This window comes from Monopterus albus, unplaced genomic scaffold (genome assembly GCF_001952655.1).
Source record: "Monopterus albus unplaced genomic scaffold, M_albus_1.0 scaffold31.1, whole genome shotgun sequence".
Taxonomy (NCBI): Eukaryota; Metazoa; Chordata; class Actinopteri; order Synbranchiformes; family Synbranchidae; genus Monopterus; species Monopterus albus.
Window position 1 is genome coordinate 3,636,688 of NW_018127911.1, and position 16,845 is coordinate 3,653,532.

Here is a 16,845-nt window from a genome sequence, read left to right on the forward strand (position 1 = left end):
TAGGGTTGAGATCTGCTGACTGTGAAGACCAAAGCATATGATTCACATTGTTTTCATAATCATCAAACCATTTAGTAACCCCCTGTGCTCTATGAATAGTGGCGCTGTCATTCTGGAAGATCTCCCATCAGGAGAGAAATATTTCATCACTGGATAAAGGTGATTTTGTGACTGTTCCCTGTAAAGGCACAAGTGGACCAAAATTATACCAGCATCAGAATTTATCTCTCTCCACTCATTTATTCACATTTTTCCTATAGTCACACATTTAGTAATATTACACTGAATGTAGACACAGCTCTGTTTTCAGGAACAAATTGTTAGAATTTGTTACAGGTCAAGGGGAGCTAGTGTTTCTTAGGGTCTCCACCCAGCATACATGGAGATTCTAAGCCCTCCTCAAAATCAGGCACAGTGCGCGCACACACACACACACACGTGTGTGTGTGTGTGTAAACCTGGATAGCCATGACTTTCTCTAATTTAATCTCTATACCCATTTCTATATTAACATTAACTACTGTATTTCATAACCCTTCTGAATCCCAAATAAATATAAATTTGTTCTTAAGAACTCAGCGTTAAAGGCAATAAAGTAAGAAATACTGTAACTGTTGCTTCTCTAAATTGTAATGGGGGTTAAAAAAAAAGAAAAAAGCCAATCGAGTCCATATGTTAACAAGATGCCTTTTATTATTTGATAGCTTTGAAAGCATACAGAGTGCATTTGATGCAAAGAACAGTATTTTAATGTTGCAACAGAGATCAATAGCAAAACGATCAATAGCTATCTTCTGTTAAACTTTTTTGTTAGCAATTTGTGATCATAGAAAACTTCTGTGTGATAAGATCTGCAGTACAATCAAACTGTTTAAGGTTTTGACAGTCAATTGCCAAAACAATGTACATCTGCACCTTTATTGGCCACCATATTTGAATTTACAGTAATATCTGCTCCAGTTTTTATCCTCAAAATAAAGGTAAGATTTTTTTAATATACATTATCTGGTACAGTGCTCTCACTTTCCAAGTGTTTGTACAAAAATGCACACCACTTATTTGGAAAAACCTTGTTTGACACGACTATTTTGAAACTGTTATTCAAATCCAGGCTGGATTAATACCTGAAGCAAGGACCAAATTTGATACAACACCAAAATTATTCAAACTTTTACTCAATTCAAACTGATCTCTGAAGGGCCTAAAATGCAAAAACAAATGTCTTGAATTTGTTACGCAACACAATATTAGTAAAAAGAAACATTTAGTGTTGTCCTTTTGGGCTCAATGAATGCTTCAACAACGTTCTGCTTTGTGGCTTCACTCAAACTTGATTCCCTGGGCCAGAGGAAGATCCTTGCTGTAATTTATTGTGCATGTGGAACGTCTCATGTACTGCTTCCATGAATCACTGCCAGACTCTCTTCCACCTCCTGTGTGTTTCTCCCCACCAAAGGCGCCTCCGATCTCAGCTCCATTTGTAGGAATGTTGACATTCACGATGCCGCAGTCAGATCCTTTGGGCCCCAGCCAGCGGAAAACCCGGCCAATATCTTTGGTGAAAATACTGCTGGACAGGCCCTGCTTGACCTCGTTGTTCCAAGCAAATGCCTCCTCTTCTGTCTTGAACTTGAGGATGTACAGGATGGGGACAAAGGTTTCTGTTTGAACAATGGGAGCATTGTGAGGAAGCCCTGTGATGATGGTGGGCTCTACATAGTTTCCAGGACGATCTACCACCTTTCCTCCACAGACCACTTTGCCGCCCTGCTGCTTGGCCTGCTCAATAGCTTTCAGATACTGATTCACAGCTTCTTTGGTGTGCAGAGGTCCATACAGGGTGCTAGGTTCCCAGGGGTCTCCGATACGGACTTGTTTGAAGGCCTTGGCGATCCTCTCAACCACTGTGTCGTGAACAGTCTCGTGCAGAATCAGCCTCCTTGTTGTGGTGCAGCGCTGGGCAGCAGTTGCCACAGAAGCAAAGACAGCAGAGGGCACCACAAGATTCAGGTCAGCATCCTCAAACACAATGAGAGCATTGTTGCCACCAAGCTCCAGCAGCTTACGACCGAACCTTTCCTGCACCATCATGCCCACCATCTTGCCAACATGAGTGCTGCCAGTGAATGACAGCAGATCCACACGCTCATCCTTCGCCATGGCTGTGCCGATATCAGCACCTCCACAGGTCATGGAACAGATCGCTCCAGGCAGGTTGTTCTGCTCTAGCACCTCAGCCACAATCTTGGTAACTGCAACACTTGTGAGAGGTGTGGTTGGAGCTCCTTTCCAGAGGCATACGTTGCCGCAGATCAGAGCGATAGCATTGTTCCAGCCGTAGACAGCTACAGGGAAGTTAAAGGCAGTGATGATGCCGACAAGACCAACTGGGTTCCATTGTTCGATCAGAGCATGGCCTGGTCTTTCTGAAGGAAGGATAGGCCCACCAATCATTCTAGACAAACCAACAGCATAATCACAAACATCAACATACTCCTGAACTTCACCCACTCCCTCAACATAGATCTTGCCCATTTCTAGAGACACGAGGCTCCCGAGGACTTTGATCTTCTTTCTAAGTGCATCTCCAATCTGCCTAACAATCTCCCCTCTTTTCGGAGCTGGAATATCTGCCCAAGCCTTCCAAGCCTCCTTTGTCTTCTGGACGGTTTCTTCATACTCTGCCAAAGTAGCCTGGGTAACTCTGGCGATCGGCTCATTGTTGGCGGGGCAGTAAGATGTTATGACTTCCCCGCTGCCACCCCAGCTCCCGTTGTAAACACCGGGGTTGTCCTCAGACAGGCCCAGCTCTTTCAGCCATGAGTATTTGGGTTGGTTGATGAGCAGACCTGACATGGCTGCTGAGTGCTGGCAGTTGACAAATTTATTTCTCAAGAGGAGCCTGCTGTGCCGTGCAAGGGTCAGAGTGAGACAGCGCTGCATGGGTGCTGCAAGCAAACCAAGTTAAACATTTATTTGTAGTTTAAAAAGTTTGGTGAACATGAACAAGGTAAAAGATAAACTTTCAATTTTAAATTATCCTAACAACTGTAGCAAGTTCTCCAACATACTTGAAAAATGGTGCAAGTACACCTGGGAGAACTGGTGCCATTTTGGGGGATGGCCCCACTAAATATTGATTTCTTTATTTTTTGTTTTTAATTTACTGCACTTTGTATGAAATTAATAACTAATGTAACTCCTACAATTCATTTAAAAAACTTTTTAATGTATTAAACTTTTAACAGTACTGTACACACTGTATAAAGCACCAAATTTACTGAGGCTACACGTTAAACACTAAACCATGTTTTATGTTGGGATGGTCTTATGGCTTATACAACCATCGATCCATTCTTTAACTAGATGACCTTCAAGTAACTCAACCACATCCACTAAATGCGGTTGCGCAGTTAATTAAACATTCGACCACAACTTGACCGGTCGAGGCAGAAGGCCGCCCACCAAGAGCCGGGGTCTGTCAGAGGTTTCTTCCGTTAAAGGGAGTTTTTCCTCCCCACTGTCACCAAGTGCTTGCTCAAGGGGGATTTGTTGGGTTTTCCCTATGTAATAATATTGATAACAGTAAGGTCTAGACCTTACTTTGTAAAGTGTCCTGAGATGACGTATGTTGGGATTTGGTGCTATACAAATAAAATTTGATTTGATTTGACTTGGAACTTATTTATAATATAGAAATAGTACAATTAACACTGACAGTATCACAGAAAAAATGGCTTCTAGGTTGCACTGGCATGAGTGCGTTGCTATTTTAGCAGCATGAAATAGCATGGTCGCTGAGACGTGCTGCAGGCTACCTCAGTCCTGCTAGTTCACAGCCGCTAATATCGTCGTTCTGTTTTAACATATGAAATTACGCTCTCTACAGACACATTTTTAGTCGTTAAAAGGAAGTTTATACCACTTATGATCAGATTTCCACTCACGTTCGTATGAAATCCTGAGGTGCACAGTGCCACGTTCACTTTACAGCATAGCTAAACTTGTTGCCATCAAACGGAAGTAATGCTATTGTTCTGCGTTCTGATTGGACAGCGGTCTCGACGCAGTGTGGCGCCTGCTTTGTTAGATTGATCCATGCTAACAGCGTTTCTTTGTTGTGATTATAGCGGTTTTGTTTCTGTTGTAATAATTTTATTGGGAACGTTGTTGTGGTGATAATTTAGAGGATGAGTGGCGGAGTGTATGGAGGCGGTGAGTGGGATTCCATGTTTAAAATATATCGAAAGAGTTGTTCACGTTGTCCCGTTTTGTAGCGTTAACTAGCTGTAGGGATAGCAAGCTATGCTAGCTTCGCTAACATTTAGCTCTGTGGTAAGCTAAAGCCACGGCGTTGATAACATTCGTAATCGTATTTTTCTAAGAACGTGAATTTGTTATCACTATAAGTGTGTCGTATTGTTGCTTAAAGTTAGTTTCTGTATGCTACAATAATGTAAACCAGCCCTCGCGATACCCTAGGTCGCTGGCTAGAAAGGAAATGAATGAAAATTCATCATGGACTCTTCGGACTTGTGTGTTTAACGGTAACGTTTTGTATAGCTTCCTTAGAAGTGGAGATAAATGGTTCCAAGAATCTCACGGTGATTTAACTTAAAGATAGAATTTATATTTACCGATAGCTATGTTTCCCGTTCTGCAGACTTCTACTAGATTGGCACTGTCTGTGGAGCCATAGCCTTATTTAGGATGAAATGGCAAAAATGGCAATGTCATGATCTGCTGAACATTCTAAATTATATTACTTGTATATTGGCATGATGAAATGTTTGTTTTGTGTTGTTTAGATGAGTGTGTCAGTTTTGTGTTCTGTGTGATGGTGTATAGGGTCAAGACAAATTTTATTTATATAGCACAATACCACAAATTTGCCTCAAATGCTTTTGCAATCTGTACAGCACATGATATCCTCAATCCCTAGACTCTTGAAATGGATAAGGAAAAACAGCCCACCAAAAAAACCTATTCATGGGAATAAACAGAAATGTGGGGTGGGAAGGTTTGTTTGAGGATATGCTTTCTTTTCTTTCTGACTGCTTTTTTCCATAGATAAAATTAAGTAACATTTGTCATTTTAGAGACCCCAAAAGTATGTATTTGTTGAGGAAGTAACTGCTTCCTTTAGATAGATAATTAGTTCACATATGCTGATATACTGTACATCATTGCATCTCTAGATGTAATTGTGAAAATTAATGTTAAATAATTTGCAGATGAAATTGGGTTCACAGAACTTCTCTTATTTCTGTAGATGAAGTGGGAGCTTTGGTGTTCGACATCGGCTCTTATTCTGTAAGAGCTGGTTATGCAGGAGAAGACTGTCCCAAGGTAAGTGGATCAGTCCAGTGACCTGAATAACTATGTGTCTTTTCTTCCTCTGTGCATCTTCATCTTCCCTCCTGGGGTACACCAGTGTCACATAATGAAGGCTGTCACTCTGGAGACAAATCGCATAAATTGAGTTCAGATCATTCTGGAGTACTTACTTGGTTTTGTCATACACTATCAGTCGGGGTTTTTTTACGGGTATTTCGCTGAGGGTTATTGCCCAGTCATACTATCGTGGGTCAAGTGTTCGTCAGAGTGACAGCCTGGGTCCAGACGGGAGGAGTTCAAACAGATTATGTCCAGGATGTGAGGGGTCTGCAGTGATCCCCTCCTTTTGACCCGTGAGGTGTACAGGTTCTCCATGCACCAGTGATCTTTTCTGTAGTCCTGACAGTCTGCTGAAGTCTGTACTTGTCCTGTTTGGTTGCTGAGCCAAACCAGACAGTGATGGACGTACAGAGAACAGACTCGATGATTCCTCTGTAGAACTCTTGACTTATTCAGAAAAGAACTACACCGTTTACAAGTTCTTCAAAGACTATGTACCTTGTTTGCAGTTTAGTTGTATGAATAGTAGTTTCATTCCCGAGCACCACCTCCTTTCATACTGTCTATGTACTGTCTTAGTTTTATCTGGGAAACAGAGAACATTTAATCATTATAACATGATTCTACTGAAAGCGGATAATTCATGGTTTTGATTTGAGCTGCTGTAATGGAAAAAGCCTCCACCCAGGTCCTGGTCTGGTACTTTTTAGTATTTCCAAACAGCTGCACTGTAAGTCAGAGGAGCACTGATTCATATTACAGCACCTTCAGTGTTTCACAAAAATGGGAATTTATTCATTCAGTGTTTGGGACATGGATGAACTTCTAATACAACCCCAAATCAGAAAAAGTTGGGATAGTATGTAAATGGTGATGTGTAAATCATCTGTGTCCTGTGTCAGGCACTACAATATGGATAAATGCTGCTTAAAAATAAATTTGGGGAGTTTCTGACAGCGCTTATGCCGAGGTTTGACAGTGTCCTGATCTATGGCGACTGTAACATCCGCATCCACTGCACCTCTAATCAGCTGGCAAAAGACTTTAATGCCCTGTTGGAATCCCTGGATCTCTCTCAGTCAGTAGACTGTCCCACCCACCGACGAGGACACATGCTGGATCTGGTCATCTCACGTGGTTTCAAATTTGTGTAATTTTAACATGATTTCCTTTCCGTTAGTTTGTGTCTTAACATGTTCTTTTTTTATTTTTATATGTTTTGCTGTGAAGCACTTTGAGCACCCTTGGGGGCTTCAAGATGACGTCTTTTCCAGGGACACTCATACATATTTCAAAAACCTCATCCTGCACACATTACTAAGACCTGGCTCTGGAGGAAATGGTGTGAGTGCTGGACTGGCCTGCTTGCAGTCCCGACCTGTCCCCAATAGAGAATGTGTGGCACATTTTGAAATGCAAAATGTGTCAAAGACGCAGCACTGTGCTCCTTCAGACTTGTTTGCAGGAAGAATGGGACAAAATTACACGACACACTTAATCACTTGGTGTCCTGGGGCCCTAAATGTCTTTTAAGTGTTGTGAAAAGGAACAGCAACATCACACCGCGGTAAATGCTTTACTGTCCCAACTTTTTTTGGATTGTGTTGCAGGTATCGGAATTGAAGTGAGTGTTTATTTTGAACAAAGAATAAAATCGATGAGTTGCCACATAAAATAATGTGCTGCTGTATTGTTTTCAGTGTAATACAGGACACAGATTTACAAATGACTATTTTCAGCTTTAATTTTGATTTTACATACTGTCCCAAATTCTTCCAAGGTTTTATCCAATTTGTACCTTTAGGTCACTGCCAGGAAACTGATAAAATAAGCATGTGGGAAAGTGTCTTGACCAGCTTTGGGCCCTCTCTTATTTTGGCCTGGCTCAGGCGGACTTCCCCACCGTGATAGGTGTGACCCTTGACCGAGAAGATGGCAGTACACCCATGGAGACGGATGGCGACAAGGGCAAGCAGAGCGGTACCACCTACTATATTGACACCAACCAGCTGAGGGTTCCCAGAGAGAACATGGAGGTCATGTCTCCGCTCAAGAATGGCATGAGTGAGTGCTCAATTGATATGTATTTTATCGCTAATTAGGGTCCAATTTTTGTCTTGTAAGTGCTGTTTCCTTGGTTGGTTTCCAAGGTTTCCTCTTGTTAGTTGTTCATCCAAACCCAGATGTGGGTCAGATGTCCAGAGCCAAATCTTCTGTAACCAGAACAGATATCCTAATAAAAATCAGAGTTAAATTTTGGACTCCTACACCATGGTCTGAGGTTCAGTGGTTTCGCTGTAGTCTCAGATTTCCTGATTTTTCATTTTCTATTACTCTTGTGGCAGTTATCTTACATCAGTTCACCATTATTCAGCTAAATCACTGCCTTTCTCAGTTTGACAACTATTATCCAAAACAGGAACTTGAATGTTAACTAACCTATGAACTATTCTTTTGATTGATCAGTTTTTCAGTTAGCCTTAAAAAAAGTCAGAAAACTGTTTAGAATATTCATTACAAGTTGAATAAATGTTTGATATACCGGACAAGAGTTGTGTGACATGTTTTGAGGTCCACACTGATCTGCACCTCGCTGTGTGTGTGGTCTCAAAAGGAAAGTAAAGGTCAATCAATAATGGAAATAATTGTTAGTTGAGTTCTTCTATTTCTGTCAATAGAGTGCTCAACAAATCCAAATGTTTCAGGAGCACAATTCATAACATGTACAGCCTGATTTGTCTGCATCTTACCAAATGCCAAATTTTGTGGATTTGAAACAAGTGCACTGACTTAGTTGATGATGCTAAGCAGAATCTGGTCCAGTGGAGTTTGACTGTGAGGCTATTTGGAAACAAGTGTGACACTGATCTTAATTGCAGCAGAACAGTGCCGTGGGGCCGCAGGCTCCCTTAGTGGACTGACCTGGAACATTGGTGCCTGGTGCTCAAATTATCTCTAAAAGATCATCAGGGAACTCATCGCTCTAATTTCTCAACCATCTGACCCAGCAATGATGATGAAAGATACACAGTTTTTGCGATGTAGCTACAAATAAAGTAGATATCTTGAGAACATAGCTGCTATTTGCACCAGGTATGTCTTTGTGCGCATGTGTAAAAGAAAATATTTGGGTTCTTTTCTGTCAGACACCTATATTTTCTTACAGTTTTCCATCAATAACTGCATATAGTTTTCTAAAACTTGATGGAGTTTAACAACTTTAGCACAGATGATTGTCTGTTGCTCTTTCTTGTAAGATGTATGTTTACCAAAAATGGTAAATCAGCAGTACTTTGATGGCACTTTGACATTTAACAACCCCTACCTTTGTTTTATGCTTTATCTGCAGTTGAAGACTGGGACAGTTTCCAGGCTATTTTGGATCACACCTACAAGATGCACTTCAAATCCGAGCCCAGTCTGCATCCGGTGCTCATGTCAGAAGCATCGGTAAGTTTGAGTTAAACAACACAGGCTACATGTGCTTCGATCATATAAAAGACAGGTGGTTTGAATCAATCAGAATCAGAAGTTTTCTTTGTTAGAATTTGAAAATCTGATTCTACCTTCAAATTCACACTTTTACTTAAATACTCACAGTAGCTGGTGTCCTTTGAGATACCTTTAAGATCAGGGTGTGGTGAGGTAAGAATTAGAAAGTGCACCAACCCCTGAGCTAGGCAAAGATTTCCTGTGCTGGTCCTCATCATCTTACAGAGAAACTGATCAATTTGTGTTGTGCTGATGGTGACGATGTGTTGTGTTTTGTGTCTGCAGTGGAACACGCGAGCGAAACGAGAGAAACTGACAGAGCTGATGTTTGAGCATTACAACATTCCCGCCTTCTTCCTCTGCAAATCAGCTGTGCTGTCTGCGTATCCTTTACTGTTTCACTTTATCCAGAAAAACATGGGTCAGAGCTGAGTCATTTAATTGTCCCTTTACAGTTTGATAATGGTCTCAGAGAACCTTTTCTCTTATAAGTTTGTCGGAGGAATATTGTATGTTATTTGTATTACTGTATTACATTTCCTTTACTCTTGAGTGTCTAAGCTTTGCGAATGGGCGGTCTACAGGCTTGGTCCTGGACAGCGGTGCCACGCACACCACAGCCATTCCAGTACATGATGGCTATGTTCTGCAGCAAGGTAAAAACACTAATCATTATTAAATATGTTGACAGTCTTCCGTCAGATTTTACTTGGTGTACAAGTAACCCAGGGAGGAAAAACAACACTTAAAGAGCATTAATAGTCCTGCATCCTTCACAGATGCAGGTGCCTGTGACTTAGGTTGCCATCTGCTGGTTGGAGCAAGCACTGTTGACTCACAAGCCAAGCCAGCTATTCTTACAGTGAACTGTTACAAGCTTCTCTTTCTCTTACAAACTATTGGTGGGCAAGTATAATTTTCAATGAAACATGAGGCTTGTACATCTCTTAATACTTCCAGCTCCTATGTGCAGATGTTTCCCCATTTAAATAACTTTTCAGAATTAAACCAAGACGCATTGTAGAGCAGAAAACAAAGGCGGGGGTTGTTAAATGTCAAAGTGCCATCAGAGTACTGCTGATTTACCATTTTTGGTAAACATACATCTTACACCATCGCACAGTGAAGGTGGTGACGCATGCAGCTTTAAACAGAGTGTGGAGCTGCTGTATTATAAGTAAACATGGTAGAGATTTACTGTGTTATTTATTCCCTCTACCAGGCATTGTCAAATCGCCCCTGGCTGGAGACTTCATGAGCATGCAGTGCAGGGAGCTGTTCCAAGAGTTAAATGTTGAAATAATCCCTCCTTACATGATTGCATCAAAGGTGAGAACTGCTGAAGTGAAACTGTCATTCATCTTAGAAGCCCTAATTTTAGTATATTAAGGTGTATTAGGATACATTTAGTAGGCCTTCTCATGCTATCACACTGACACCCAAGTTATTTGCAGACTGGAGCCAAACATTAGCTGTAAATAAATGTTAGTGTTAATTTTAACCTGTTTGGTGTGCAGGACAGGTGCAGATGGTGTTGGGTATCCTTTGAGTTACAATAATAATAATGTATTCATACATGCTATGAATGTTATTATGTAATCAGTCATATAACACACAAAGTGGAGGTTTACATATTAAGTCTGTATTAGGCTTTAATGCCACTTGTAAATTCACTGTTTTTTCTTCATAATTACTTATTAAAGTTCACATCAGTGACATCTTTGTTTTATATGCTACAGTTCTGATATTTATCAGGTGTTATGTGAAACATTTAGGTAACATCTGTTTTTACTGATAGTTGCCCATTGATTTTATTCCTGCATCTCTGCTTTTATTGAAGTTAGAAAAACAAAAAGGTGCATTATAAATAAATGAACTATATTGTTATTACAGGATGCAGTGCGAGAGGGGGCCCCAGCCAGTTGGAAGAAAAAGGAGAAACTACCTCAAGTCACTCGCTCATGGCACAACTACATGTGTAATGTAAGCAGCAATGTCTTTGACTCTTCTGTGGTAAATGGTCTTTTACTTGTATAGCTTTTCTATGCGTTACAGCACACTCAAAGTGCTAACCTTCCAACTAGGAGACAACCTGCTCTAGCTCCTGAGCTACACCCGCCCCAAAATTTAGTGTCTTCAGCTTGTTTGTATTAAAGCTACAGCATGTACCTTTATTCATATATTTTTGTTGTAGAAATCTGCTGTAAAACATGTCTTAATGTGGAGAGATGCTGTCAAAGCTTCCTCTGACCCAGATCCACTGAACAGCACTGACAGCAGGCAGAGGTTTTAGCTTCTAAAGGTTTTTGAGTAGGATTGACCTCTAACCAATTGGAGATTTTCATGTGTTTCTGTTTGATCAGCAAGTCTTGTTGCATCCTCATTTATTGTAATTTTATAACAACGAATATCTGAAGAGCTGGGTAGAGCATGGCATAGCGTAGCAGATCATAGTAAAGCACAGTGGAGTAGGGAGAGGGAGTGCTGGGTGGAGCAAAGTGGACTGATTTGGAGTTTCATGCTAGTGCTACCTTAAGTTACACACTGTAACTTTAAGCTTGCAATAATATGCAAGTCTTCACTTTGTTATTTTGTATTGGTTGTGTGATTATGAATGTGTATGCCTTAATGTTTGCAGTGTGTGATCCAGGACTTCCAGGCATCTGTGCTACAGGTGTCAGACTCGCCATATGATGAACAGTAAGGAAATTATTTGCAGCGTAACATGAATGCATCCATTACATAGATGTTTCTGCCATTGTTCAATAGTTGCTCAAAAATTCCGGTCTTTATAGGCGCTAGGAAAGGACCGGTGCAGTTGCAGAACTTCTACACATGGCTGTCAGTCTGCAGAAACTAAGGGAGTTTGGGGTTAACATTAACATGCATTTTGTCAGCCAGACATGATTTATTTTGCAGGAATGAACAGCTTGATGTACAATATACTGTATTTTACTTTATCCCTCAACTTTTACAAAGGTTAACATCCTCTTGCTAAATGTTTAAAAGACACACACAATCTCTTCTCTTTCAACAGGGTGGCTGCTCAGATGCCCACAGTGCACTATGAGCTGCCTAACGGTTACAACTGTGACTTTGGGGCAGAGAGACTGAAGATCCCAGAGGGGCTGTTTGACCCCTCTAATGCCAAGGTGTGTGCTCTGCATGCTCTGTTAAGTTTCCCAGTGGCCCTAACAGTAAAGGCAGAAATAATGTCTGTAAAACTGCACCCACAAAATCCTGCTCTGAATAAAGAAGTCAGCTCTGTCATAATAAGTTGATAGCGCTTCCAAATGTGTTTCCTGTTATGTTTTATGACTTGGTTTTGTGAGTGAATGTTTGGTCTAATCATTTCAGGGCCTGTCTGGAAACACCATGTTGGGAGTTGGCCATGTGGTGACGACCAGTGTGGGAATGTGTGACATTGATATCCGACCTGTAAGCATGTGCCATCATAAACATGGGTTTTAATTTTTACTGTGGATAAAATAGACTCATTGTTCTTTTATCTACTCCCATTTAAATGTTAAAGATTTAGCTGATGGTCCTAGATAGAATGAATTTCAAATGAGTGAACAGGTAAAAGGATCTTGTTTGACTGAAGATGGCTCCTTCTCTAGTGACAACAAATCACTAACTGAAGTACCTGTAGACAAGGGTCTCACTAACTGAAGTACCTGTAGACAAGGGTCATAGCAGCAAAATTGGTACCAAAAAATGTACATTTTAACTCTAGCCCTGTGAATTGCAACGTTTAGTTAGTGTGTCTGTGTGTTGCACTTCAGTTTTATTGTTCATTTTTCAGCACTGCTATAAAAACTAACTGTCCTTTGTTGTGTTTTAGGGCTTGTATGGTAGCGTGGTGGTGACTGGAGGAAATACGCTCATTCAGGGTTTCACAGACCGACTGAACAGAGAACTCTCACAAAAAACGCCCCCGGTAAGTGAACGTTACTACTTGTCCACATACATTGCAAATTCTAGTTCTCTGGTCATTTATTTTTGGATAATTTATGGGGTCTGATCTTATGTAATCCATAATGGAACACTATTTCCTGTCTGAGCTGTCTGTGATTTGCAGAGCATGAGGCTGAAGCTGATAGCCAACAACACTACAGTTGAGCGCCGTTTCAGTGCCTGGATAGGAGGCTCCATCTTGGCATCACTTGTAAGGACACACACAACATATTTTTTATTTTCATGATGTTAAAAAGATCATAGCCACTGTCTCTAACCTGATCATTGGCCATTCTGTTTTTGCAAGCTAATGGGACCAGAATGTAAAATAGTATCTAAGTTCATTGAATAACTTTGTGGTCATGTATTACCCCAACACAATCACTAACTAACAAGGAAGATTTTAGTTATTCTGCAAACGGCATCAAAGCAGACCTTTTTTTTCCCCCTCTACCAGGGAACCTTCCAGCAGATGTGGATCTCCAAACAGGAGTACGAAGAGGGGGGAAAGCAGTGTGTGGACAGGAAGTGCCCCTGATTTAATACCAAACCCTTGTCCCCATCACTGTTGTTGCCAGAAGCTCATCATAAATCATTCAGTTCTCAGCCAGGACTCAAGAACACCTGTAGAAGATCTTTTGTTTTGTATGAGTTGTTTTTAATATGGAGTTTGGCAATGTCTGGCTTGGATTTATTGTAGAAATCAGACAAACCTCACTCAACTGTCGCTATGATGAGATGGGGTCTATGTCCTAAGTCTGTTCCCTTACTTTTAGGCAGTTGGTGTTTTGTGGAAAACTTGCAACAAAGCAAGTTTTTATTGGCTGGTACTGCTGTTCCTAAAGTCAAGTATTTGTTTGCACAATAGAAAAACAACATGAGAACATGAAAGTTATTGTGCAAGGTCTCTACAGAATATTGACAAACTGGGTCATTATGATGTGTACTGCGTTTGGAGGGACAAACACATTTTTGTTCATAAGCAATTTTTTGTGTGTAGGAAGCTCATCACAAGCAAAGACCAATCAGTCCTTGCCTCTTGTTTACTGGCGTGGGTGTCAGCTCAAATCTATTTAATTTTCACTTTTGCTTGTCATTACCTACATACGGTCTTTTTGGTAAATACTTGGATTTTGTTATAAAACTGCAGTAGCCTGCTTTTACACTCAAGCATTCTTATGTTACTGGCCTGTATTTACTGGAATGTGTCGTTAAAAATTTCAGATTTAAATGGTTACCTGGTGTCACATGATCCCAAAACTTTAAAGCTACAGTATGCAACCCCCACCCCAGTTGTAGAAATATGCTCCCAAACTTGTCTTAATGTGGAGAGGTGCTGTGACCCAGACTCATTGAACAGCACTGGCAGCAGTGCAGCGACATTACCTTGTGATTGGTTAGAGAGGACGATCCTGCTCAAAACCCATCAGACTACCAGTAATTTGTTTGATCAGCAAGTTTTGTTCTGTTCTCATTTCCTGTAATTTCATAATGACGTATCTGAAGAGCTGAGCAGAGAGAGGGAGTGCTGGGCAGAGGAGAGTGGATTGATTTTGGATTTTCATGCTGGTGCTATGTTAAGTTGCATACTGTAGTTTTAATTATTAACCTTAGACTCAAAACACTGAGGAGAAAAATGTTCCGTATCAGAGTTTTAATAAGTATGAAAACAATGAGAAAAATAATTCAGGGTGATGTAGCATAACTGAACAGTGAAGAGTTTCAGACCATCTTCAGGTATTTGAATGGCGCCGAGTCCGAATTGCTGAGTTTATCCATAATCATCTGGGCAGATTAAATATGGAGAGAAGTTTGTGAATGGGCAGATACCAGGCTCACAACTGTTAGTCTCCTTATTAGCAAAACAGGAGCCTCAAATTTCATGATGAGGGAACCTTCATGTGAGGAAACCTCTCCTTTAGTTTGGCGAGAGTTCTCTTCTTCAGGTTTGTTTTCCTGTACTTGTCCCGAAGATATTTCTCTATACGCAACCTGCAATTAAAAAAAAAAATTATTTTTTTGGATAAGGCAACTTAAGAGCTAAACTTTGTTGGCACTATTTTTACACTAAAACGTACATGTCATATGTGTCATGCAGTATCTTACCTTATATGTGGCTCGACAAACTTGGGCGTGTAGAACCTCTTTCGCATGTACCTTGTATTCATGTACCAAGGAATAGCATACTCTTTGAACCGATACCTGAGGAAAGGAAAAAGTTTGTGTGTATCTTTTCTAAAGCCTGGCACTTTCAAAATACTTTTACAGACCTCCTAAAGAAAATCTAAAATTAGCTTGACAAATAGTGAAGTTCTGTTGAAAAAGTGAGACCTGGTTTGAACAGTAACAGCTCATCGTGACTATCAACCTGACAAGAATTAAAAAAAAAAAAAAAAAAATTAGCTGAAAGTATATCTTAAAAAAACAAACAAACAAACAAAAAAAACCCATTCATTTGCTCAATACTGCAAGTGTGTTTTTGAACTCCTGTCACGCTCTACTTAGACCTTGAAAATGGCCTGGTTCCCCAATTTGCAAGAGTGGAATGGTCATGTTCACAAGGCTAATTAAGGGCTGATATTTCTCTCCATGTTTGTGCGACATGTATATGGAGACTGCGCTCACCAGTAGATGTATCCCAGTACATTCCTCCTCCAGGCTCCTGGTCTTCCTTTCTCCTGTCCTGTCTGCAGCAGGCGCAGTGTTGTCTCTCTCTCCTTTGCCACGGTCTCTAGCCTGATCAGCGATCGTTCAACCTGGAGAAGAGGAAGACAGCGAGGTGTGCTCTTTCTTTACTGCAGCAAACGCACACAATACTGCACAAACCCTGTATCCCACCCAGCTCTGTTAAAAGCTGACCCAAATCTGATCTGTCACATGTAATACACTCATTCTACAGTAACAGTAGAGAGTTCTGGTGAGTTCATACCAACCTTCCTTAATCTTTCTGGACTTGGCATCGGAACCCTTTGCCTTTTTGATTCCTGTTCAAGTGTGAGCAGCATGTTCTTTTCTTTCAGGAGTACATACCTGAGACAAAATGAGTGTTACAATTGATACATGTTTGTACTGAGACGCACCTGTACTAACATACTGCCCACACCTCTTACCAGAGTTTATGTAAATCCTCATTGCTCTTTGTTCTCAGATGTTTGGCACTCCACGGTGCACCTACAATATTATGACTTATATGTACATTATCTTTTGGGGTTTTATTCACAACATCGTCAAATGATACAGGTGACATGCAGAGATGACCACCCTAACAACTGAAAACTATAATTTAACATTTTCCTGTTATTAAAGCAACAAGCAGACTGTCCAGCTATTGTCTTCAACGAATGTGATGTTATAGTTTTAAAGTTTTACCAGACTTCACAGTTTCCTCTCCCCAGTTCTCAGGGAAATCAAAGAACTCGTCCAGTCCTCTCCTGCTGATGGTTGTGTGCAGAGTTCGGTACTGACTCACAGAGCTGATGGGGCTGCACCAAGATGGGAGAATGAAGGGAAATGTTTCCCTGGTGAGTGCAACATACACACAGTACGATTTTAAGGGATAATCCACCCTAAACCCTTCAGAATTGTAGGCGTTTGCCTCCCTCAAAATGTTACATGGTTCATTTCCTTTGGTACCTTGCAGAAAAGTGCATGCCTTAACACTTGTTGGATGTTTTATATTCTATTTATTTGCATAGTAACAGAAAATAAAATTTAAAATCAAATAGCAAACATGTTAAAACCCAAGGAAAGAATGATAATGCAACAGATCTACCAGTACAGGAAAAATCCAAGAGCCTTACTGCGTGGTTCCTCTTGAAGATTAAACATTAAAATTTCAGGACCAAGACAACGAATTTGCTAATTAAATGATGTGATACTGTTATCTGAAAATTCAAAATAAAAACGTACTAGCAATTGACAGTTTTTAAAAGGACCTGGGGATGGTTTACTACATTATCAGTGGCGGTTCTACATTGAATTACTCCCCGGGCGAGACCC

General features: G+C 40.6%; 3 protein-coding genes across 8 annotated transcripts in view; 1 reads left to right on the forward strand and 2 right to left on the reverse strand.

Annotated features, from left to right (window-relative positions):
* Window positions 1-885: 885 nt before the first annotated feature.
* Window positions 886-4,037, reverse strand: aldh7a1 (aldehyde dehydrogenase 7 family, member A1). 2 transcript variants are annotated; one of them, XM_020596665.1, is made up of 2 exons: window positions 3,948-4,037; window positions 886-2,948 (listed from the first exon to the last, which is right to left on the reverse strand). In XM_020596665.1, the coding sequence occupies exon 2, from the start codon at window positions 2,941-2,943 to the stop codon at window positions 1,321-1,323; it is 1,623 nt and encodes a 540-aa protein (XP_020452321.1). In that variant the 5' UTR covers window positions 2,944-2,948; window positions 3,948-4,037; the 3' UTR covers window positions 886-1,320. The 2 variants fall into 2 exon arrangements, with proteins under 2 accessions (XP_020452321.1, XP_020452322.1); XM_020596666.1 differs by having other exon boundaries at window positions 3,923-4,008.
* A 95-nt stretch (window positions 4,038-4,132) lies between these two features.
* actl6a (actin-like 6A) lies at window positions 4,133-14,016 on the forward strand. 2 transcript variants are annotated; one of them, XM_020596668.1, is made up of 14 exons: window positions 4,133-4,215; window positions 5,273-5,349; window positions 7,287-7,461; window positions 8,747-8,847; window positions 9,175-9,272; window positions 9,451-9,545; window positions 10,112-10,218; window positions 10,783-10,872; window positions 11,528-11,589; window positions 11,927-12,041; window positions 12,247-12,327; window positions 12,734-12,829; window positions 12,971-13,057; window positions 13,304-14,016. In XM_020596668.1, the coding sequence occupies exons 1-14, from the start codon at window positions 4,191-4,193 to the stop codon at window positions 13,382-13,384; spliced, it is 1,290 nt and encodes a 429-aa protein (XP_020452324.1). In that variant the 5' UTR covers window positions 4,133-4,190; the 3' UTR covers window positions 13,385-14,016. The 2 variants fall into 2 exon arrangements, with proteins under 2 accessions (XP_020452324.1, XP_020452323.1); XM_020596667.1 differs by lacking the exon at window positions 4,133-4,215 and adding an exon at window positions 4,418-4,547.
* Window positions 14,017-14,174: 158 nt separating this feature from the next.
* mrpl47 (mitochondrial ribosomal protein L47) overlaps window positions 14,175-16,845 on the reverse strand; it is a 3,995-nt gene continuing 1,324 nt past the window's right edge. For 2 of the 4 annotated variants that reach the window (XM_020596672.1, XM_020596670.1), the window contains 6 exons: window positions 16,216-16,328; window positions 15,957-16,017; window positions 15,780-15,876; window positions 15,472-15,602; window positions 14,953-15,048; window positions 14,175-14,838 (listed from right to left, as the gene is read on the reverse strand). In XM_020596672.1, the coding sequence (XP_020452328.1) occupies window positions 14,727-14,838; window positions 14,953-15,048; window positions 15,472-15,602; window positions 15,780-15,876; window positions 15,957-16,017; window positions 16,216-16,328 (610 nt within the window). In that variant the 3' untranslated portion in view covers window positions 14,175-14,726. Of the gene's footprint in view, window positions 14,839-14,952; window positions 15,049-15,471; window positions 15,603-15,779; window positions 15,877-15,956; window positions 16,018-16,215; window positions 16,365-16,845 lie in introns of all 4 variants that reach the window. The other 2 variants (XM_020596671.1, XM_020596669.1) reach the window with 1 other exon arrangement.